We start from the raw sequence: 24,451 nt of genomic DNA on the forward strand, positions 1-24,451 counted from the left end.
CACCATCGAAAGGTACAAGGCCAGGCTGGTTGCAAAAGACTATACAAAGACATATGGGATTGTTTATTTAGAGACCTTTGCACCTGTTGCCAAGATGACATCTGTGAGGGCTCTTCTATCTTTAGCTGCTCACTTTGATTGGGCCCTTTATCAATTGGATGTGAAGAATGCATTTCTGAATGGTGAATTGCATGAGGAGGTTTATAAGTCTCTTCCTCCAGGGATGTATGGAACTGATATGAAAGGGAAGGTATGCAGGCTGAAGAAATCTCTTTATGGACTAAAACAATCCCCTAGAGCATGGTTTGAGAGATTTAGAACAACACTTGTTAACTTTGGTTATGTGCAGACACAATCCGATCTTACTCTTTTTGTGAAGAGGAGTGGACCTCTGGCAGTATACCTCATTGTGTATGTAGATGATATTGTAGTGACTAGTAATGATGTTTCAGGAATTCATGATCTAAAATCTTTTCTCCATATAGAGTTTGAGATTAAAGATTTGGGGGAATTGAGATGCTTTCTTGGCATAGAAGTGGTTCGATCCAAGGATGGGATTTTTATCTCCCAAAGGAAGTATGTTCTTGACTTGCTCTTTGAAACTGGAAAGATGGGTGCTAGACCAGTTGCTACTCCTATTGATATGAGTCATAAATTCTCAGCCTCAGAAGGGACATTGTTAGAAGACAAAGGAATATTTCAGAGACTTCTTGGGAAACTTTTGTACCTATGCATGATTTGGCCAGATATTGCATATGCAGTTAGTTGCATTAGCCAATTTCTGCATGCTCCCCGAGACACTCATATGAAAACAGTAGAGAGAAACTTATGCTATTTGAAGGGCTCCCCAGGAAAGGGTATTCTGTTTGCCAAGCATGGTCATATGAAACTTGAAGCCTACATTGATGCCGACTGGGCCGGAAACATTGATGACAGAAGATCTACTTCTGGGTATTGCAGCTTGGTGGATGGTAATGTTGTTTCTTGGTGAAGCAAGAAACAATCGGTTGTTGCCCGGTCTTATGCTGAAGCAGAATACAGGGCCATGGTACATGGAGTTTCTGAATTATTATGGCTAAAATCATTGATGGAAGAACTTGGAGTTGAATATGACAAACCAATGATGTTGTACTGTGATAATCAGGCTGCCATCAACATTGCTCACAACCCAGTGCAACATGATAGAACCAAGCATATTGAAGTTGATTGACACTTCATTAGGGAAAGGGACTCTTCGGGTGAAGTGTGTCTTCCTTTCATCACATCTGAAGGACAGTTGGCAGATTCTCACCAAAGGCATTCCCAAGGCAAAACTTCAGCATGATACCAGCAGGTTTGGCATGATTGACATCTATGCTCAGCTTGAGGGGGAGTGTAGAGAAGATGGGCCGAATGGCCCCTAGGTTGTTTATTCTTTCTTGTTATTTATGTTTTTCTGTAATGGGCCTTATTCTGGGCCCATCCTGTCTATATTAAGTTCTTTGTAAATTCTTGCCCAACTAAGGGCCTCCTTTTAATTATTCAAATATATCTTAATAAAATAGTGTTAGGGTGCTGAGAGAGAGCAGGTTCGAAACTCTCATTCTCAGACCCTCATTGCTGAACTCTCAAGCTCTCCTCTCTTCAGTTTTCTTCAACCATGTTTTCCATTTATGCCTGTATGTCTTGTAGAACTTAGCCATGAATCCTAATTGTCCCAATGCATTTCTCATTTTTGTTATAGCGGCTGATGGAAGGAAGGACTTGATGCTATTGCTTGAGGGCTCTCAGGTATGGGTCATAGGCTCATAGGTCATTTAGAATTATAAGCCTGTATTGGCCTTTTCATTGGTAATGCATATTACAGGAAGCTACAAAAAAGGCTCACGAACGGGCAGTTGAACGTGCTAAAACTCTGGAAGAGGAGTTGGAAAAGTCGAAGTATAACCTTCATCTTTTAGCCTTTTATGTTTGCTTAGTTTGAGACCCAATAGTATGCATTATTCTCCACTTTTTGACGTTTTGGGTCAGGAGTGATGCTTTATCACTACGATTAGAACGTGATAAGTTTGCAATGGAAGCGAATTTTGCACGAGAGAGGCTTGATAGTTTTATGAAAGAATTTGAGCATCAGGTATTTGAACACATTTTCCTAAAATCCTGTTCCACCATCTCTCCATGCTTATATGCATGTGAATACATGCAAAAAGATTTATGTGTGTGGGTTGATGGATCCATGCTACATCTTACATGTTTAATGCGTGCTGTGGATATTATGCCAGAGAGATGAAGTCAACGGAGTTCTAGCTAGAAATGTAGAGTTTTCACAATTGATAGTTGAGTACCAGAGAAGACTACGCGAAAATTCTGATTCTGTGCATGCATCTGAAGAGCTTTCTCGAAAGTTAAGTATGGAGGTAAGAAACTTACAATATTGTTGATTCTCTAGTGCCACGATTTCTTTTTGATGGCTTTGACATTTGTTATTCCGCAATAGGTGTCTGTTGTAAAACATGAAAAAGAAATGCTGTTGAATTCTGAAAAAAGGGCTTGTGACGAGGTCAAAAGTTTATCAGAGAGAGTCCATCGTCTACAGGTGGGAAACTATGGTGAATAAAAATTCTTTGTTACACGTTCCTTGCACAATCTGATATTTTTCTGCTGCAGGCTAGTTTGGACACAATCCATAGTGCTGAGCAGGTTCGCGAGGTATGCGATCTGGTCCTTTTTTCTTTATTTGTTGTGTTCTAATTTAATTGCATCATCCATTTCATTACTTTGTCCTTTTGGTGGTGATGATAGGATGCCAGATCTATGGAGATGAGAAAACAAGAGGAGTATATTAAGAAACTTGAGGTCTCTCTCTCTCTCTCTCTCTATGCAATACACACTGCACCCAAAAAAATGAAGGAACCACTGAACAAATACACACTAAGCATTGCTAAATGGGAAAAATGTTCAAACATGTGTTTGTGTACGAGTGTGGAAAATTTAGACTAGCTGGATGAGTTCTAGCTGTTTGATTATTGTTGAAGCTTGGGTTTTCCATAGCGAAATATTTAGGTTAATCCTATGATTAATCTGAATAATCATTATGCATTTGACATGCTAGAATTTTTTTTCTTGATGGGATAGTGAAAATTTCATCCCATCTGTTTTTGGGTGCTTTAGGGGTTCAAATTTCGTTTTTTTCCTGGATTTCTTGTGGGTTTATTGCGTGGGTCAGGATTCGGTGTTTATGTTTGTCTTTTCTTTAGTTTGGTTGGTTTATTGCATGGGGGTATTAAGATGTGAGGGGCTTTGGGTCCGGTGCTTCTTTTTCTTTGTTTTGGGTGATTCCTTATCAGCTCTCCTTTTCTTTAATAGTTTTTTTCTTTGTTATTTATTTTAAAAATTCAGCCTATCTGTTAGACAATGCTGTATATTATTTCGTGCACCAAGGATGAGTCTAGAGATTTCATTGTTGATTATAATGGTGTGAGATAGTGTTGTGTTGCTAACTCATTCACATCCAGATTGATCGGCAAGTGGAGGTGGATTTCTGGACCTCCAAGGAGAGGTTGATCAGAAATTTGATGGCTGTATATTAATACTTGGGCCATCAGTGATGGTACGAGATTTTAAGGACTTGGCAGAAGATATTGTTCCAGCATTTTTGGGTTCTATTTGTTTTGGGAACTCATCACTGGTGTTTTAAAAGCGTAAGGTGCTTTAGGGGCTTTTTGCATCTGAGGTGCAACTGTGCAATGTGCAATGTGAGGCATGTGCGTTTTTGAAGCAAAGTGCATTTTTTAAAAAATAAAAAATATTAACTCAGAAAATACATTCTTGAATTTAGAAAGAAACTGCATGTTTTAAAGGCTACCGGATCAAATTATAACACAGAAACATAACATATAAAACATATTTGAATTGAAAATGTAGAAATAAAATCAAATATAAAATATAAGAAATATTCATGCACTCAACAATTTGAGCATGTGAAACATTCAATCTATTTGTTTCTCCTCCAATTGTAGTACTCCAGTTAGCTAATGTGATGGTAAGCATCTTGCATTCCTAATTCTACAACATTGGACGTCTGCCTCTAACCATGTCTCCATGAAGCAAGCCCAAATAAGTCCATGCAAGGGTCCTAAATTTTGGCCTATATAAAGAGATTGATTTGGCCATTTTAGGATTAGGAATCAAATGTTAGTTGGTGAAAAAGGTCTTGCATTAAGAAGGATGAGAACATTTGATTTCTAATTGCAAAATGACAAAAGCAATCTCTTTATATGTGAGCCAGAAATTTTGGGTCCTTGCATGAACTTCTTTGGGCTTGCCTCAAGGTTCTTGGTTGGGGCTCAGGGGGCGATCTCTTGGCCCAACTACTTTGCTTCATTGGGGCTCCACATATAGAAGCTCTACAAAGATTGGGTTTGTTGTGGTGCAGGTAGGAAGTTTTGCGACTAATATAGGCTCTAATGGTAGCATTGGTTGAGTCAGTAAGTGTTGGAGGTTAGTTTATTGGAGTTTCATTTTTTTAGGTGCCGTGGAATTGCCTAAAGAGAAGGGCTGTGGCATGTGGAGTTGTATCTAAGGTCCCATATGCTGAAGAGTGGTTCATGTTACTAAAGCATTTTCTCATTAGAGCAGTCAGTTACATGGCCCAAGGCTGTCTAGGAATTTTATAAAGGTGTTCAAGAGAATGGTCAGTTTGAATATTAGTTGGTTAATTAGAGTAGGCATTTTGGGAGCTAGGTCATATAGTCCAAGGTTTGATAGCAGACAGCTCGAGTATCAAGAGGTGGATTCAGTTGGGGTTAAATGGGACAAATGGAGTAGGCGTTGCCAACTTGTTTGGGTCAATGAAAGAAGAGTTAGGTGAGGAAGATTTTTTACTATTTTTTTATTAGTGATAGTGAGACAATATTTTGCAGAATAAGAGTAATTATTATTGATATCGAAGTTAAAATTAGTAATATTCTGGATCTTTTTTTCTTTGGTGGTGAAGAGTTTGCTCAAAATTGGTTTTATTAAATGTAATTGGTATAAAATGGATTGGCAGGGAGGTTGAAAAATTTGAAGTGGTGAAATTGGTTTTATTAAATGTAATTGGTATATGTATGGATTGATCAAAATGATTAAGGGTTGGGTGGATAGTTATTCCATTTTTTCTGGGAGTTGGGCTATTGTGGTGTTGTAGTTGAATACTTGATTTATTGTGATGGGCAGTAAGAGGTTGTGTTTTGTTTGTGGTGAAGGTGTTTGTATTTTTAATGTATTTGGTTTGGGGTGATTTCTAATCACCTTTTCCTTGTAGCACCTTCTCTTTCTCTTTTTATGAACTTTATTTTATTTTATTATAAAATGGAACATTTTTTTGTAAGGACTTCCTATGGTTGATAAGGTGCCTAACATGTGCAGATTGACTGTGGTACTCATGTAGTTATTGGTTGCTTCAGGAACAGGTGAAGGGATAAATGTTTAGATGTTTTATTAAATGTAGTTTGGGCTCTGGTATCCAAGTGAACACCTCATTTATTGGACTTAGAGCTCAGCAGACTCTCGAGCAGACATTCTAGCTTAATAAGAAGTGTGGAGAGTAAAGTTTTGAGGATATTTGCTTGAGAGGGCAACACATCATGTTATACAAAAGGCCATCAAAAAAATAATTCAAAAGATATTATGAGGCCAGGGAGTTCTCAAGCAGACGTTCTTAATTCTTATGGCATATTCTTTGTCTTCCAAAGTTGACATCCTATTCAGATCATCGGATGGGTTCCATGATCAGCCAATTCACTAACTGATGATCTTGCTAGTAGATGTCTTGGGAGGAGTCTGTTGTATCCGATATCTTCTCTCTTAGAATAATCTGTTATTCAGATAATCAGGTTGCATGTTTTATTTTCAGTAATTGAATTTGGATTGATTGATTGGTGTTTTTTCTTCTTTCTTTACTTAATTTTCCTTTAGTTTCGTGTAAAAGGTAGTTGTAACTTTGTCTGGTGCATCTGTGTTGCACTTTAGAATCTATGACCTGCAAATTTTTGTTTTCCCAGTGTTATGTGGTTAAAAATATTAATTAATTAATTAATTATTGCAGCGAGAATGGGCTGAAGCTAAGAAGGAGCTGCAAGAAGAACGGGATAATGTTCGAACTCTTACACGTGATAGGGAAAACACTCTAAAAAATGCCATGAAGCAGTTGGAACAAATGGGAAAGGAGTTAGCAGATGCTTTGCATGCTGTTGCTGCAGCTGAGGCTAGGGCAGCAGTTGCTGAGGTACTTATTCATTGTAGAAACCTGTTACCTTTTGATAATTGATTTAATTCTTTTCTTGTACAAGGGTAGTCCAATGTCAGTAATGTTACATAGCCTTTTTTCCTTTTCTACACATCTAAAGAATTATAACCGTAATCATTTGTCTTGAACTTTAGGCTCGATGCTCTGATATGGAGGGAAAGATTAAATCTTCTGAGAAAAAGGTATAGTTTGCCAGTGATTTTATTTTTTTTAGAGATGATGATTTCCATGTTGTAACGGTTGTGGTGGTATTTCTTTATGTCCATCTCTTTGTTTTTTGTGATGCATAGCTTAATAGAGAATTTTTATTTAGTACATAAACTGAGTAAATTACAAAGAAAAGAAAATCATGTTTTGCGTGCATTTGTTGTCTCTATTTATTCTGCTTTTTTGTGGTTTTCTAGTCTTTATCTTACTTTTTTTTTGCATGATTGCAGTTTACTGGTGTTGATAGTGGAAATGGCTCTTCCATTGCCTCAACTAATGAGGTCTGTATATTTTCACCTTCCTTGAAGTCGTAATTACTCTCAATAAGGGGACTAATTTTAAAATTATGAAGGTTGTGGGGATGAAAAATGTGATTGTAATGGACTTGTATTCTTCTTTGACTGATAACAGAATAAATATTTTAGATTGGAGTAGAAGGAACTTCAAAGAATAGTAAATGCTTACATCATGAAAATATGGATGTCTTTTGGCTTCTTCTGGTGGAACATTCTTGATAAAATTGTATGTTGGGATTTTGTTTGTCAAGATGTCATGGTAGAATGCTGAACAAGATTTTCTCCTTTGTTGTTTCCTAATAGATGGTGAAGATCCTATTGGGAGGGTGAGGGAAAGAGTAGACTGATACTATTTGGTGATGTTTGGTCTTTACGTAGTTAATATGTTTACAATAAAATTGCAAAAATAACTCATGGGAAATGTTCATGTACAATTTAGTGCAAAGAACAAAAATACCGCAAAAAATTTTAGTCAGTAAAGATGACGTGTTTTAATATCAGCTAATTATTTGTTTTCAATATAACATATTCATTCAATAAATTTGGAATGAAAATTTTGACACACATTACTTGTTAATATCTGTAGAATACATAAAAGATGTGCATGTTTATTAAAAAGTATTAAAAATATGTAGAAAACCTATATGTTTGAGATTGTATTTTTAGATTTATATTTTCTTATTATACATCTGTCATTGGTTATTTGCATATTTTTTAAAAAAGGCATAATTCGGGTGTCTTCACAAAAAAATTTAGTACATTTATAGTTTGCGAATTTGCTATAGTAGCCATTAAAAATGCCTTATCCATCTAGTTTCTTAGATTTAGTATTTTCAGAGAAATCATATCCTTCTTTTCTGTGGTCTATTTTTATGGGACATGTGGACAAAACTCTGTTTTTGCAAGCAGAATGTGTTAATGATTAATAAAACGTAGTAATGGTGTTATTGAATCATCAATTGCTCATAATAAATAATAGGGAAACCCAGTGCATGAGGCTCCCACCAATTTTCTGATATAGCATAAGTTTCATTGCTAACTAATTGTTGAAGCCAGACCTCTTCATGGATGTGTTTGATATGATTAGCAAATTCTCACATTCTGCACTCTCCTTTGCTTTATTTGGTAAGGGAAGAAGGCTTAAAATGTCTTGCGGTTTGTATGCATAAGCTGCTTCAAAAGGTGTCCTTTTGATAGATTATTTATATAATTGTTGTAGGCAAACTCGACTTGGGGTATAATAAAATCCCAAGTCTTTACTTGGTCGCCCACAGGATATCCTAAACCTCCTCAATACGGGCATCCACTTGCTCCTGTTGTTGCAAGGCTTGCATAACCCGCAACAAGTCTTCAATCATACATCTTATCTCCAACATTTCCCCTTGTTGAACCTGGTTTCCTCTACCTCCACATCCCCTACCATGAGCTGCCATGGTTCATATTTGGTTTCCTAAGCTCTAATACCGAATCTGATGCAGCAAAAAGTATAAAACCATTAGAAAACAACAACAAGAAGTGATAAATCTTGAGGAAAAAAATATGTCTTTAGCATTTGAAAACCCCCTTTTAAGGTTGAAATTTCCACTTCAGTGGATAGTATATGTGATATGTCTTTAGGGTTTGAAACAGCAAAAAGATCATGTATACTTTGAGGCGTGTATTGTATATACACATTTACACTCATTACGTGTAATAATATGTATATTTTGAGGTTTGTTTCTCCCCCATCTGATCTGACACCTAAACTAACTTGCCTCCGTATTTAGCCTTTTAAATCCTTGGACTTGTGCTGAGTTATTCAATCTCTGAAGAGTAAGATGATTTAAACCAATGCATTGAATCAGGCATAATATATGATCAGTCTGCTCTAAATGGATGCGTATTTTTTTTTCTGTTGGTCATGTATAAGTATGTTTTGTAGTCAGTTTTTAGTAATTTGCTTCTCATTTACCTGTAAGATATATGCCCTGATTGAGTTCTAATCTTTTCCCATCAAAACTTAATTAGGTTATGCTGGACATAAACAAGGCTAAAGAAGAGATAGAAAAACTGAAAGATGAAGCCCAAGCTAACAAGGATCACATGCTACAGGTGGTGCACAATTTCAAATAAGATTGCAATTTAATGTTTTGAAAAGTTCATATCATTATTCTGAATTTTTATTTACAGTACAAAAACATTGCACAAGTGAATGAAGCTGCATTAAAACAAATGGAATCAGCACATGAAGAATTTAAGGCTGAGGTACTTCTTCTGCTGTCACTGACCTGCTGCTCATTGAAAACTAATTTTGACACATACCTGGATCTTTTATCTTGGCAACATTTTCAATACATTTAAAATGCTATAATTTTATAGGCGGATAAGTCGAAGAAGTCACTAGAAGCTGAAATTGTTTCACTGAGGGAAAGGATTTCGGAACTTGAAAGCGATTCTATGTTGAAGTCAAAAGAAGCTGCATCTACAGTTGCAGGGAAAGAAGAGGCTCTGGATTCTGCATTAGCAGAAATGACCAGTCTCAAGGAAGAGATGTCTGTGAAAATGTAAGATTATGTGATTTCCTTTTGTTGTGTTATTGCAGCATATTCTTGTTTTTGATTGTTGTATTTAGTTCTTATTTCCCTATTTTTTTCTTATATGGTAGGTCCCAAATTGTGGGGATGGAAATTCAAATTTCTTCATTGAAGGAAGATTTGGAAAAGGAACATCAGCGTTGGCGCACTGCTCAGAACAATTATGAGAGACAGGTTCATTCTGTGCAATAAATCTTCTCGTGGCATGTGGTGATCCTTTAGTTTTTTTTTTTTTTTTTATATCAATAACTGTGGATTGAATTAATACTAAAAATATGAGAAAATTACAGGGCAAGGGGGCTAAACAATCTTAGCTCCCAAGAACAACCATTAAGCATCAAAAGAACAAAAATTACAAGACAGCCCAAAAAATAGAATGTCTGTTCACCCCTCGTCTAGCTAGTCCATCTGCCAAAGAGTTCGCACTTCTTTTTACCCATTTGTATTGGATTTCCATGTCCTTAGTCAGCCACTTGAATTTCCTCTTTTCATTACTGTAATTCCAAAGTCTAAGACTATCCTCTTTCAGCCAGTTTACCACCACTTCAGAATCTCCTTCTATGATCAACTTGTTAATATGCATCTTTGATTCTTTGTACCCCTTCAAATGCTACAAGAATCTCAGCTCTCAAAGAATCTCCCACTCCAACTGGTCCAGAATACATAGCTAACAGCTTCCCCTGTTCATCTCTTATTACTCCTATTCCGGATGGCCCTGGATTGCCCAAGATGCTAACATCAAAGTTCAGTTTAACAAAGTCATGGGGTGGGGGGATCCAACAAACATTTGAGGCCTTCCTCATTGGAACAAGTTCTGCTCTCACCTTCCACTCTCTTTGCAGTTCATCAACTGAGAATTCTGCGAACAGAGCTAAGGTTTTCAGCCAGTGTATAACCCTAATGTGGATGACCTCCAGCATTGCTTCCAAACTTCTCTCCTTATTTGTAAATATTAGTGAATTTCTCTCCTTCCAAATAGTCCAACAGACTGCAGCCCTCATACACCTCCACATAAACTTGGCCCTTTTTTGTTGGCCAAAACGGCATACATGTGAATAGGCTTTGCACATTTGAAGGGGGGGGGGGGTTCCACTTGCACCCAAACAAAGAAGTACACCACTCCCAAATGATGTTAGTGAACCGACAGGAGATTAGTAAGTGATATCCAGACTCACCATCAGCTTTACATATCCAGCCTTTATGGACACACCATAAAGGCTTCCCAACAGAAACTCCCAACCTTAAGAGGTATAGGATGACACCGCACCTCTTTAATGGGGAAAGACAAGCCCGTAGAAGAAGAATGTGCGAGAGTGCTAAAGAAAGAGGCACAAGTGGAAGAACCAGAGGGGATGAGAGTCCAAATTCTACTATCTGCCTTTGTTGGCTCTAGGAGCACCCGTTCAAGAATGGATAACAGTGGTGAGATACTATCAAGCTCTGTGTCCATGGTATCTCTTCGCAGGCACGAGTTTCAGCCGACCTCAGAAATAGAATTAGAAGGAACATTGAATGAAAACACCGGTTCATTTTTAAAAGTGGAAAGGGCAAAAAGGCTTGGGAATTGGTCTTTTAGAGAGGAGTCCCCAATCCAAACATGTTCCAAAAAATTAAAGAGATTGCCTGAGTGCAAGTCATACCTAATCCATGGAGAGAACAAATGTAGAATAGCTTCAATAGCTTTCCAAGGAGATACTCTTGTACTCCTTGCCAGAATCCCAGAAGTCCCATCCATTTGGTGGAACCCCATGAATACTTTCCACTATCTTCACCCAAAGTTTGTCCTTTTCCAATGAGAACCTCCAAAGCCATTTCCCCAGAAGAGCCAAGTTCCTATTCCTTAAATTCCCGATACCCAAACCTCTCTCCCTCTTACTCCTACAAACCATCTCCCACCCCACCCTATGGTCCTTCTTCTCCTCCCCTGACTCCCAGAGAAAATCTCTCATTAGTTTTTCTAATCTACTAGCCACCTTCGTCGGAATCTTGAAGATTGACAAAAAGTAAAAAGGAAGGTTAGCTAAAGTAGACTTGATTTGAGTGGTTCTCCCTCCAAGAGACAAATAGTTTTTCTTCCACGTTGCTAATTTCTTTTCAAACCTCTCCACAATCGGAACCCAAAACTCACCTTTCTGAGGGTTATCACCAAATGGCAAACCAAGGTATTTAAGGGGCCAGTTTGCTATTGCACATTCTAAGATGTCTGCAGCCTCAGAGATCTCCCCCTCGGCCATATTTACCCCAACTATACAACTCTTCTCAAAATTCACTTTAAGGTTTGACATTTCCTCAAAAAGTCGTATAGTGAGCTTCAAATTTCTAACCCTGGTAGGGTCCCCTGCTTCACAAAAGAGTATGGTGTCATTTGCAAATTGCAATTGTGTGAGTGGCACAATCTCCCTCCCAACTCTCCAACCTTTGATTAAGCCCCTGGAATCTGCTTTATAAATTAGTCTCCCCAGAACTTCAGCTACCAAAGTACATAAGAAGGGGGAAGAGGGGGTCTCATTGCCTAATCCCTCTCAAGGATGGGAAGAAATCGATCGCTGTCCCATTTACCAGTATGGAGTAATGGCAGTTCTTGATACAACCCAAGGCCCATTTGCACCAATTATCCCCAAAACCAAAATTGGTCATCACCTCCATCAAGAAAGACCAATCCACCAAATCATAAGTCTTTTCTAAATCCAATTTACAAATCAACCCTTTTTTCTTGGATCTCTTAAACTCCTCCAAGCTCTCATCTGCTATCAGAATTTGATTTGTACTTGTCTCCCCTTCACAAAGGCTCCTTGATTGTCAGCTATAATTGTTGGGAGCACTTTCCTTATTCTGATGGACAGTACCTTGGTGATAATCCTATAAAGGTTGTTGACTAGGCTGATCGGCCTGAAATCCTTTGGGTGACATGCATTCCTCTTCTTAGGAACCAGTGCAATAAAAGTGGAGTTCAGCCCTGGGTTGATCACCCCTCTAGAGTGGAATTCATCAAACACAGTCCATCGGTCTTCCTTTAATATCTGCCAACAATCTTGATAAAAAGCCATCGTAAAACCATCTGGGCCTGGTGCCTTCGATCTATTCATAGAGAACACTGCCTCCCTTATCTCTTCCACTTCAAATTTCCTTTCCAACCAATCCCTATCCTCTATCTGCAAAGTTGGCCATTCCATACCCTACTATTTAGGGGTTTTCTAAAGATAGACCTAAAGTGATTTGCAAAAGCCCTTGCTATTTCTCTTTGGGTGGATATTGTAACCCCTTCAATCTTTAGACTTTATACAAAATTCCTTCTTCTTCCACTTGCCATCGCATGAAAAAATTTGGTATTCCTATCCCCCTCCATCCATTTACACCTTGATTTTTGTCTCCAACTTATTTCCTCCTGGAGAAGATAATCCTCTAACTGTTTACGCAAATTTCATCTTAGCTCCTTATCTTCTTCTGTAAGACAACGCCTTTCTTCCTTACCATCCAGGTCCTCAATTTGTGGTCACTACTTGCTTTCTTTCCTCTGATCTTCCAAACTCTAACAGATTCCACTCCTTGATTTTTTCTTTCAGATATTGGAGCTTCTTATGAAACCTCATTCCACTCCATTTCACTGTTGGATTGCTTTCTAGCCACCACTCTTTGACTTTCTTTATGAACCCCGGGTGTCCTAGCCACATGTTTTCAAACCTAAAGGGAACAAGACTAGCACTTCTGACTTCCTCCCTACAGATTACAATAGGCCAATGGTCTGAAGTCACCCTTGGATATGCTCTAGAGTTTAGATTCCCCCAATGTTCTTCCCAATCATTTGAGAATAGAAATCTATACAGCTTAGAGCAAATCGGGTTCACTTGGAGATTGGACCAAGTAAAACAGCTGTGTGATAGTGGGATCTCTTTAAGCTCGTAAACATCCACAAATTGATTGAATTTCCTCATACTCAAGGTCGATCTCCGCCTCAGACTATTTGTCTCTTCCAGGAATCTTATAACATTAAAGTCACCTCCAAGACACCAAAGCCCTTCCCATAGTCCCCTTATATCAGCTAGTTCTTCCCACAACTTCCTTCTCTCTCTGTAATCATTTGGACCATATACTGTCTGAGATCACCTACAGCGCCCCCGTCCTAAATTTTCGAAGAAGAAGATAGACGATGTCTATCGTCTATAGTCCCCAACCATCTCCCCTGACCCACGTGCTCACTTAAACAATCACATGGGTAGGGATTCCCCCTTCTGGTTGAGCCGATCGGTCCACCCACCGGTTCAGATGACCCCGCCTTCAGAAATGTCCCTTTCTTAACCACGTCAGCGAAGGCGTCTTGTCCCTTCGAATTACCAGCTAATTCAAAAAATTTTGAATTTATTTCTTTTAATAGATTTTGTGGCATTTGGTTCTCTCCCACCGACTTTTCAACTTCCTTTCTAAGCTTCCCCCTATGTTCAGTCTTACCCTCTAGCTGTAGGCCCCTAGTAATCCAACCCTCCATCTACTCACCAAATGAAAAACTTCCACTTCGGCTTCCCATCAGTTCAAACTTCCTTTTCATTTTTCCAACTTGGCTTATTCATGACTCATCTAATCCAAGCATGAACACCAAATTGTTTGTTTGCCTACATGAACACCAACTCGACCCATGAGATCCTTTGTCACTAGATCTTGCTCAATCTAGTGAGGTCACATTTTTTCTCCTACTAACTAGTGTGGTGATCCTTTAGTTTTCTCATTCTGTCTTAGATCTATCTTTTTCTTTCATGATTTGCTTTTGTTCTTTGACTATGCATGCTATTATAGCATTTGGGCTGGTTCTGGACACAAAACCCGGCCCCAAGCCCAACGATATCCATGTTGGCTAGAAATGATCACTCCTAATTGTTGGGTTACCCATGCAAACATAAGATTCACATATGAGCTACATGTTTAGATTTGCTGGCTTGGTGGGCAAGGAAGAGTTTCTAGAGGCCTTAACTGATCCTGCGTAACCTCTTTGTTTTTGGTCTGTGATATGCCTTGATAAAAAATTTCTAGATCTTTTGGATTTAAATCTTAGTTTTCTATGGTTTTAGATGTTTTTTCTTTTTCAAATATTTTGAACAATTTTTTTAATTGAATTTGGTCAATATTCAATGATTTTGGTTCCTATATTTGAGTCTTTAGTTCTGTTAATTTCTTGACTCAATTTTTTGATTCCAAGTTGTACTGTTTTTTATCTAGTGCTATGCATCTTCATTTTTCTTAATATAAAAGATTTTTTTTAAATAAAGAAAATTGATATTTTTCTTCCTCCTTCCTCCTCGTCACCCTCCTCTTAAGCAGTCTTACGCCTCTTACGCTCTGAGTTATACCTCACGCTTCCACGTAGTGGAACACATCGCATCACGCCTCCGCATTTTAAAACATTGATGAATAGTAGGAGATTAGGTAGCATATGAGACAAAGTGATCAATAGGATGAGAGGTGCAACTACACTTACTTTTCTAGGGAACAATTGAGAGATCAGGATTAGTAGGAGCCACCTCTATGTTAGGACCAAGGTTCAAAATCACAATGAATCGAGGTGTATTGGGCATATCGTATTGTTTCGGGTACTGCGAACCTTGGTTTGGAAAATCAATTGTTGAAGCATATGAAGATTGAACAAGTGAGCTTATGTGATGTTTTTACAAGCAAGCCTGAAGAGATATAATAAAAAATCCGAAAGGGTAGAAGTATACTAGATGAATGGTTACATGCAGAGCTGGCAAAATATGGAATTGTTGATGGCGATGTGATAAAGGATTAAAACATTTATAACCTTCTTGTGTCCTTGAATATCCAAGAAAAACAAACTTCATATGTTGCATATCAAGATTGTTAATCTTTGAGTTTAGGAGGTCAGCAAAGTAGGCATACCAAATGTTCCGTGAAGTAAGATAAGGGACTGTTAGGGAAAGGATTTTTTTTTTGGGGTAATAATTAGGGTAAGGAATAGAGTGATGTATTTTTCCAACCAAACTGGTAGAAGGCTTATGGTTTACAAGATGCCATACAAAGAGCCAGATATCATTCTGGTAAGGTTTTGGAACATGTATTTAAAGAAATTGAAAGATGTCATTTTTCATGGGTTATGTATATATGATGTTGTTGCCAAAGTTGAGGTCGAGGGCAACAAGGGGATTTTGTTGGTGTCCGAGGCCAGTGGGTCCGACCTGTAAGCAGGAGAAGAGTACATGTCAGAGGCCCCGGGTGTTATCCCAGGGACGAAGACTTCGACGGTCAAGTTAGCCAAGTGCCAAAGAGGGGTCGGACCAAGCTTGAGACGAGGGCTCAGAGCTTAGTCCTTAATAGCTAAGGAGGGATCTCTTGGGATTCTGAGTGCAAGAGATAAAAAGTGAGTTTACCTTGGGATGGGAACCCCCTTTAATAGCTGAGCTTGCCTTTGAGTGGTTGGAGGCAGTTAGAGATGTGCGGCCAGAATTGCATCTGGCCAATGCCACGTGGCATGATCCGAGGCCTGCCAAGTATATCCACATCAGATGTCATGTACCATGATTAGCAAAAAGAATCATAGAATAGACATTGAATGTGGTGCAAAAATAGTATAATCAAGTTGCGCTTTTATTTCCATAAGAAGTATTGGAAAATGCATACATTTTACATTTATCTTTAACTAAATTATAGCCATGCCATTTGAGAACTATAATATCTAGACCACAAATAAGGCCAAGATGGCAAGGAGTCCATGCATGAAAATGGACTAGCTAAATGGATGTGATGTGATACACAATTCTTTGTGGTGATTATTGACCACAGTTTTCAAGGTGCCAAGGCGAGGCTAGGTGACAGAGGAGCGCCTTGTTGCCTAGTCACCTAGGCGATGGATTTTTTTAAGTAAAAATCACATATCCTAGGGTAGTTCCCTAGGTTCCGTAACCAATTTTCTTTAATAACTATCCAAAATTTTCATAAGAAAATTATAAACTTCATGTTTATGCCTAGAAAATCAACATATTTATGTGAAGAAAAAGAAGAAAGGAAAGAAAATTCAAAAAAATATAGGGGCTGAACCCCTATTTTTCTTATGGGAAAAGAAGAAGGTTTTGAAGTTATTGGTTCAGATTTTGAAGTCATTACTGGGCATGGCGAGCCTCCAAGGGCGCCTTGTCACCTAGGCGTTGCCTTGACAACCATGTTATTGACCTGACTAGAAAGAAAGGAACAGTAGCATGCTTTGTGAGAAATGATACCTCAAATGACAATGTAGCTGGAATCAGTTTCGCAATATTGTCAGGATTTGGAAAATTTTCCTTGAAGTCTCTCTATTTTTCTAGGGATGGTAAGAACTTTTTCAAGAATTAATTTTTTTCCTGATATTTCTGGTATATTGTCGATATGTCAGTGGTTTCACAAATTTCATTGATTGGTAGTTTATACATTAAAGGTTCAAGGTGCTAGAATATCATCGCAAACTTTCCCATATTTCATTAAAATCATCATAATTTTTTTTTTTAAAATTTGTACATGGTGACAGTATACTTGAGTCAATTCCGACAATCTGCTTCTTTGTCTATATATGTTGAAATACACAATGCGTTTGATCAATAATGAGGAAAAGGAGGCCCCATATAGTGGGGATAAGTTTTGGATGATGATGATGCTTGAGCTGTAACACAAGAATTAAGGGATTTTGTCATATTTGTTGGTTTTAAATTCATATTTTGCTGTGCTGGTCTGTCCATATTCTTCAGGTTAGTTATGCTTTCTATATTCTTCAGGTTATACTTCAGTCTGAGACAATTCAAGAGTTGACAAAAGCTTCTCAAGCATTGGCAGTCCTGCAGGAAGAAGCTGCAAAGCTACGCAAATTTGCTGATTCTCAGAAAAGTGAAAATGTAATTTGTGTTTATACGCCAATTGTATTATGACCTGCTTAGAATGTGCTAATGTTTTGATCTTTTAATGTATTTTATGTGCTTAGTTGGGGAAAATAAGTTTGAGTTATCTTTAGTCATTAGTGAAAGGATATATCATGTTTGTCAACACTAGTATTGGTTGAGTGTCAGTTTTATATCTTTAGGGAAGTTTTGCATCCCTAAGACTTAAGTTGAAGATTAAGATTACAATGTTAAAAATAAGTAACCACTTCATATAAAGAGACAACTGTGTCTTAACAAGTGCAGTTATCATCCAGCGGTTCCATTTAGTTGGCATGGTTGATGCCTCAGCGGAAATTGGAGTTTGTCTGTTTTATTGTGTGACCTCCTAGTTTCCAAATGGTTTTGAGATAATGGGATGGTGTGGAATCTATTTATTGTGTTTTTTCTTAAATAAGATAATCGTACTTGGATTCTATTGATATATAATGCCTGTAACTTTGTTCTAGGAGAAGGTATGACTAGACTACTCAAAATGGGTAGTTTATTTTTAATGGTTATGTTAAAATGAGAAATAAAGGTACGAGAAAACATGTGCTTATGTATTGGGTGGTGGAATTTAGAAGGTGAAATGTCAGTATAATTTAATGTTAGTTAATAGTAGAAGAAAAAAGAATTAGATGGGGAAACTAATGATATGTAGCAAATAATTGCATTAGAGGATGCAACTTGAGAAGATTATTCAGCATTTAACTAAAACCTTGGTGAGTTGTTAAGGCACAGGTGCACAGCCCAGAAGAGAACCAAGCCTTGGATCAAAAGCAGAATCAGTCCATAGCCCATAGGGCTTCCATTGCAGTAACTCACCACATGCATACCTGATGTTGATTGAGTAGGATTTTGAGAAAACTTTTATGATTAACAAGAACCAAGCCTTGGATCAACAGCAGAATCAGTCCATAGCCCATAGGGCTTCCATTGCAGTAACTCACCACATGCATGCCTGATGTTCATTGAGCAGGATTTCGAGCAAACTTTAATGATTAATAACACATGGTTGAATATTCCTAATTATCACCATAGTGGGACTCCTTGCATTTACTGTGGATGAAGTTTCGGGCTTTGCTTTATTATTTAAACAGATTGAATTTGCTTTTATGTCATTGCTGATGGTTTGGGTATCATGCAGGACATACTAAAAGCAAAATGGGAAGTAGAGAAGTCATTGTTGGAAGAATCGAAGAATGAAGCTGAGAGAAAGTACAATGAAATTAATGAACAGGTTGCTCAACATTGCTGATATACTGGTTTGATGATGCTGTTCTGTTTAGTCCATCCATTTTTACCTGTTACATATGGTTAAATAGCTTTGTTTAGGTAGTCCCTCGCCTGATCCATTCCCCAAATCATGAGAAAATAATTGCATACTAAAATTTTTGCATGCTTTGGCATGGTAATACAACTTCCTTGGCAGGCGATTAGGGGCCAACTGTTGAGAAAATGAAATAATAGTTTTTATATTTATTTCTACTTCACTAGAAAAAATGTGAGCTGCTCAAGTTAAAAAAGCTATCTAGTATTTCCTGTTTGTCCCTCCTTAATCTGCATGACCATTCTGTTGTTGCTTGAGTAGATAATCAATGTTAAAGCACTACTATGATAACCAAAACTAATGCTGTAATGATAGCATTGGGCCTTCAGAACATTTATGGTAGTCCCAAGGTTAATCTTTTTTGCTTTTTTGATGATACAACTGAAATTTGGTAAACAAATATATGCAGTATGCAAACTAGTGATGCTACGCAAGCAAACAGAGAAAGGAAACAAAGCCTTCATCACAAAGAGAGGCAATATATGTAGGCAAACTCTGCCAACCCCAAACCTTTACATTTCACACTAAAGGCAATCCACCTAGTAGAAGTTCAGGACTGTTATCAGTCTTGAACCCTAATGGATTTCAGGATCGAAGATAAGAAGAAAGGTAAGAGGAAAGAAGAGGAAGAGGGAGGAGAAGCAGTAGAACACAAGGGTTGAAAGGAGGAGCAGAAGCTTAATATTCTGCCCCCGCCACTTTAATTAATATTTATAGGTTATGCTCGTTACATGGAAAGGACAGATCTGCCCTTAGTCTTTACATAACAAATAGAGCAAAAAATAAGACTGAAATAAATAACAACTGAAACAACTAAATGACCAATAGCTAACCCTAGGCAGATTAGAACATCTTCTACCCTATGAACACAGTGGGGCCGTAGCTGTGGGGCCCACATCAGTGTTCTCTACACACCTGAAACTATTTCCTTGCCACAAGTAGCTAGAGAGTAAGACCTATCTGAAGCCCCACCACTTTGATCGTTACAAGTGAAAAACTACCAATAAACGATTCCCTTCTTGACTGCCCTTCCTATTCCTGACACATCTACTCCAGCCACCAACAGATCCAATAATTTCATACCTCTCCCCAATCCCCTCAAAATGCTAGTCTTCTCCATCTCCACCTTTGTCCCTGATACCTCCTTCTTGCCATTCACACCCTTCTCCACCTTATCATAATGGATCCACTCTACATTCTGTTTATCAACCATCTTAATATTCATTCTCACGTTATGGAGTTGTTTCTCTTTACCAACCATCTTCAAACCAATGTTTTTCTTTCCCTTCCCTTTCTTTTCCTTTCCTTTCCTTTTTTTCTTTCCTTTTTTCCTTTTTTTCCTTTTTTTTTTGTCTTTTTGTATGAGGTCTGCGTGAGGCACATGTGGCATACACTCTAGAATGCCTCATGAAAAAAATGCATGAGGTGTGTGCCTCTTGCACTTGAGGTGTATGCCTCAGAGGTGTCAATGACTGGCATATTTCTCAGGGTGTTTTTGAGGTGCCTCGTCTGGATGGGTGCCATGCCTCAGAGGTGTCAATGCCTCTGGCATATGCCTCAGGATGCTTTGGAGGTGCCTTGCCTGGAGGAGCACCACACCTCAGAGTGTCAATGCCGATGTCATGCCTCAGAGGTGTCAATGCCTCGGGGCGTTTTGGGGGTGCCTTGCCTGTAGGCGCACCTCCAGGCCTGAGCCTCCCATGCCTTTTAAAACACTGCTCATGACCTTAGTCTATTTCCACAACTCTAGTTTCTCTATCTCTTTTTTCCAAATCAGTGAACATGGACTTTGCAATCATGTTTAAAAGAATTTGCTTCATTATCAAAAGCTTGTTGATTTCATGCACTTATTACAGTTGGGTTCCTTCCTCAAATGTGAATCTTCTGTCAAATCTTTTTTCAATTTATACACAGTCCCATTGGCCTTCCCTATTCTCATGTGGATCTTTGTATTTTCTCCAGGTCACTCCTTATGGGTTATTGTTCTTCTTTGCTTGTGGGCAGATCTTCTCATTTATCTCATCTTTTTATCTATAAGTGCTACTCATAAATGATGGCTGGATTCATTTCAAGATCTATCCTTCCTAGTAGCGTCACTAATCCATTTTTATATGCGCATTTTGACCTTATTGTTTTCTCAATATTTCTGTTTCCTGAGGGTGGGCCTTGGCGCAATTGTTGGGTTCAAATCTTGGAAACAACCTCTCTGTGCATCTGCAGGCAGGGGGTAAGGCTGCATGCATCTTTCCCTCCCCTGAACCTGCATTGGTGGGAGCCTTGTGCATTTGGCTATGCTTTTTACATGTCTTATAAAATTTCCTTTTGATTCTGCTTCTATGTTTTTATTGTAGTGTTTTGTTTTGTTTTTTCATTTCAATCAATGAGGGTGGGCCTTGGCGCAACGGTTGGGTTGCTTCATTGCGACCTGGGTGACCGGGGTTCAAATCTCGGAAACAGCGTCTCTGTATGTGCAGCAGGGGTAAGGCTGTGTACATCTTTCCCTCCCCAGATCCTGCATTGGTGGGAGCCTCATACTCTGGGTTGCCCTTTTGTCTAATACTATGAGCAACATCCTTGACGTCTCTCCTACCAGACCTTTTTGTCTATTGCAAAACATTTTGTTAGAGTTTATATAGTTCCTTGTGCTTTTGAAGGATTTTATTTTTATTTTTAATTGGTTTCTGTCTGCTTCTTTAGAACAATATATTGCATGGTCGCTTGGAGGCCTTGCATATTAAATTAGCTGAGAAGGAGCGTGGTTCTTTTAGTGTTCCGTCTGGAAGCACAAGAGGAGATTCAAAAGCTGATGGTGATCTGCAAAATGTGATTCATTATCTTCGGCGATCAAAAGAAATTGTGAGTTTACCCTTTCACTATAATTGTATAAAGTTACTTTGTAAAGAATACAGTCTAATTTTTAATGTTCTACAGGCAGAGACAGAGATTTCTTTGCTCAAGCAGGAGAAACTGCGCTTACAGTCACAGGTATGCTATTTTTTCATTTGATTTTAAGGGTATTTATGTTCTATGTAATTCACATCTAATAAGTCCAGGAGCTATTCTGTAGGTAGAAAATATTGCTCTAAAATCTTCCTTGATATCTTACAATGCTAATTTATCTAAATGTGTTAATTACTCAACATTGATTGGGATCTATTCCAGTTTCCTATTGATCAAGATTGTGGACAATGTGCATCTCTTGGGAATATGAAAATCCTTGTCAATCTTTAAGATAACTCAAGTCTAAGCGTGAATGCAGTCCCTTGTTCAGAGGCATCCCGCTGATTATAATTACGAACTTGTGAAACTTAATATTTTATGTTTTCTGTAATACTTCAATATAATATCTTTGTTTATTTGAAATTGATTAAACACACATGGTGTAATTTTGTAGTGGTCATTGTTTTGCTGTAAATCCCTTAATTTACTTTTTGTTTACTGAAACCTGATGTAATGTCTCTGTAGCTTGAGACTGCTATGAAGGCATCTGAGACAGCTCAAGCATTGCTTCATGCAGAACGTACAAATTCTAGAGCGCTACTGTTCACAGATGAAGAATTTAAATCCTTACAAATGCAGGTGATTTTATAGGCCTGTTTTTTTGTTTGCGTGGGGATCTTTTTTGTTTGTCCATATACATATGTCAATGAAATGCAGGTTAAAAATAACTTCTTTTGAGAACTTCATTGATTCTTAGCATGGCTTATATTTTTGGACTTCTTAATTTTGTAGGTCAGAGAAATGAACTTGCTTCGTGAAAGCAACATGCAACTTCGGGAGGAAAACAAACACAATTTCGAGGAATGCCAGGTTTGGCTTGTGCAAGTCCTTGTGGTTGGACTTATTTATTATGTCTAAATGTATAGTATGGTTACTTTGATTTGATTTCTTAATAGAAGAGGCAAGTTTCATGAAGGTTAGGGATACTTACGTAAAGGATCTTTGGTTCTCTTTGTAGAAATTGCGTGAAGTAGCTCAGAAGGGGCGGAGTGAGATAGATCATCTAGAAACTCTTTTAAGGGAGAAACAGATTGAGGTGGATGCTTGTCAGAAAGAAATTATGATGCAAAAGATGGAGAAAGAACACTTGGAAAATAGGATTGCAGAGGTATTGGCTAGTGAATATGCACTTTATTCAATGCTTTAATCATTTTAGCAATCTGACTTTGGTGTGTGAAGTTGCTTGAAAGGTGCAAAAATATTGATCCAGAGGAATATGATCGCATGAAAGATGTTTCTCAGCAGATGCAGGTAATTTTAGTTTCTCATCCTGCACCGTTTTCTTATTTTTATGAAGTTTAAAAAATAGATAATAATAGTTCTTAATTAAACATGATATTTTGTTTTATTCTGGATTTCTGAAGATCTAGCCTTTGGATGTGGAATGGTTTGGACAAGGATGAAAGCTTTCAGTGGAGCTTTTGGTAATGTTGTTAAAAGCCTCAAGACTCCTGAGAAAGGAATAATAATGAAAGCCTAAGTTACTCAGATACCCATACAAGGGTGTAGTATTGTGTCAGATGCTTAACTTTTTAGTTGAAATTCTGTATCCGATACCATGTCCAGCTTTGTTCTTGTTGCGTGTGGGTAGAATAAGTGAAAGTTGTATGAAACAGACGGAGACCTGAGTTAGCAATTCTACAAAAAATGGAAAAGGCAACTTGGGATCAAATTTGACTGTTGAGATGTGGGTAGACAGCAGGGGCGATTGGATTTTCAAGCCATCAGAAGGATTCTCAGGGTATATACCCATCTTCTAGGACAAAGATGTGCTCAAAGTGGTTGATAATCATGTTGGATGATTACTTGGTGTTTATGATTTGACTATCCATCTTTAGGATTTTAGGCCCATAACCCTTGTTAGAAGGCTGTACAAAATTATTTCCAATGTTCTGTCGTTCAGTATGAAGTCGATTATGCCCTTCCTTTATCTTTTTAAACCAGGGCACCTTTTTCCATGGAAAGAAAATAGTGGACTGAATTGTTTTTACCAATGAAAACCTCTAAGATTTGAAAAGGAATGGGAAAGGTTGTGTTTCCTTCTCTCTAACTTTAAAGATAAACCCTTGTCTGATTTTGTTATACCTTCTTCACACCTTTGGTTTTGTAGTTTGCGTGTGAGGTTGTTACGATCCCTTTGTCCCATGTTGGTAGTATGGGATGCTAATGTGAGATATCCCACATCGGTAGTATTTGGTACTGTTGTGTCATGTGTGGTATATATGTGCTTGGGTTCCCTCCCTCTAACAACTAGCTTTTAGGGGTGAGTTCTCCTAAGACACATGTCAAATGGTATCAGAGCCTACACCATGCCTCTCAGTTGCAATCGTGCGGTGCAGGTGGTGACGTCGGTATTTGCAGTGTTCGGCCGAGACTAGATGGACTAGTGCAAAGCTTGCCTGCGTGGGCGCCAGGACTGCAGAGCGTGGTGGAATGTTTCGATCCCTTTGTCCCACGTTGGTAGTATGGGATGCTAATGTGAGATATCCCACATCGGTAGTATGGGATACTGTTGTGTGGTATATATGTGCTTGGGTTCCCTCCCTCTAACAGCTTGCTTTTAGGGATGAGTTCTCTTAAGACACATATCAGAGATCGACCTGCAAGGAAAAAGAAGAGAGAGAGGGAAGAGAGTAATGAGACATAGGTTTGAGAGAAAATGAATGATTGTGCTGGTTGCCAACTCACATTGTTTTGTTTAGGTGTTGACATAAAAAAAGGTATTATTCATTAGACATTTTGTGCCCACACCCCTCAGCAAAATGGGGTGGCTGAGAGGTAGAACGGACATCTACTTGAAACAGCTCGGTCTCTTCTTCATCATATGAATGTTCCTAAACGTTTTTGGAGTGGTGCAGTCCTTATTGGTTGTTTTCTCATTAATCGCT

At 38.2% G+C, this 24,451-nt stretch overlaps 1 protein-coding gene across 2 annotated transcripts in view; it reads left to right on the forward strand.

Annotated features, from left to right (window-relative positions):
* Positions 1-24,451, forward strand: part of NUA (nuclear pore anchor) — a 110,236-nt gene that overhangs the window by 71,222 nt on the left and 14,563 nt on the right. The window contains exons 19-40 of one of the 2 annotated variants that reach the window (XM_088953462.1): positions 1,724-1,770; positions 1,847-1,920; positions 2,011-2,113; positions 2,262-2,396; positions 2,477-2,575; positions 2,647-2,688; positions 2,782-2,835; positions 6,068-6,247; positions 6,403-6,450; positions 6,706-6,756; positions 8,779-8,862; positions 8,941-9,015; positions 9,130-9,314; positions 9,416-9,518; positions 17,093-17,209; positions 18,381-18,473; positions 21,261-21,419; positions 21,495-21,548; positions 22,029-22,142; positions 22,296-22,373; positions 22,522-22,671; positions 22,743-22,814. In XM_088953462.1, the coding sequence (XP_088809588.1) occupies positions 1,724-1,770; positions 1,847-1,920; positions 2,011-2,113; positions 2,262-2,396; positions 2,477-2,575; positions 2,647-2,688; positions 2,782-2,835; positions 6,068-6,247; positions 6,403-6,450; positions 6,706-6,756; positions 8,779-8,862; positions 8,941-9,015; positions 9,130-9,314; positions 9,416-9,518; positions 17,093-17,209; positions 18,381-18,473; positions 21,261-21,419; positions 21,495-21,548; positions 22,029-22,142; positions 22,296-22,373; positions 22,522-22,671; positions 22,743-22,814 (2,117 nt within the window). The remainder of the gene's footprint in view (positions 1-1,723; positions 1,771-1,846; positions 1,921-2,010; positions 2,114-2,261; positions 2,397-2,476; positions 2,576-2,646; positions 2,689-2,781; positions 2,836-6,067; positions 6,248-6,402; positions 6,451-6,705; positions 6,757-8,778; positions 8,863-8,940; positions 9,016-9,129; positions 9,315-9,415; positions 9,519-17,092; positions 17,210-18,380; positions 18,474-21,260; positions 21,420-21,494; positions 21,549-22,028; positions 22,143-22,295; positions 22,374-22,521; positions 22,672-22,742; positions 22,815-24,451) is intronic. The other variant, XM_088953463.1, reaches the window with a different exon arrangement.

This window comes from Nelumbo lutea, chromosome 7 (genome assembly GCF_056320005.1).
Source record: "Nelumbo lutea isolate HS-2025 chromosome 7, American lotus-T2T, whole genome shotgun sequence".
Classification (NCBI taxonomy): Eukaryota; Viridiplantae; Streptophyta; class Magnoliopsida; order Proteales; family Nelumbonaceae; genus Nelumbo; species Nelumbo lutea.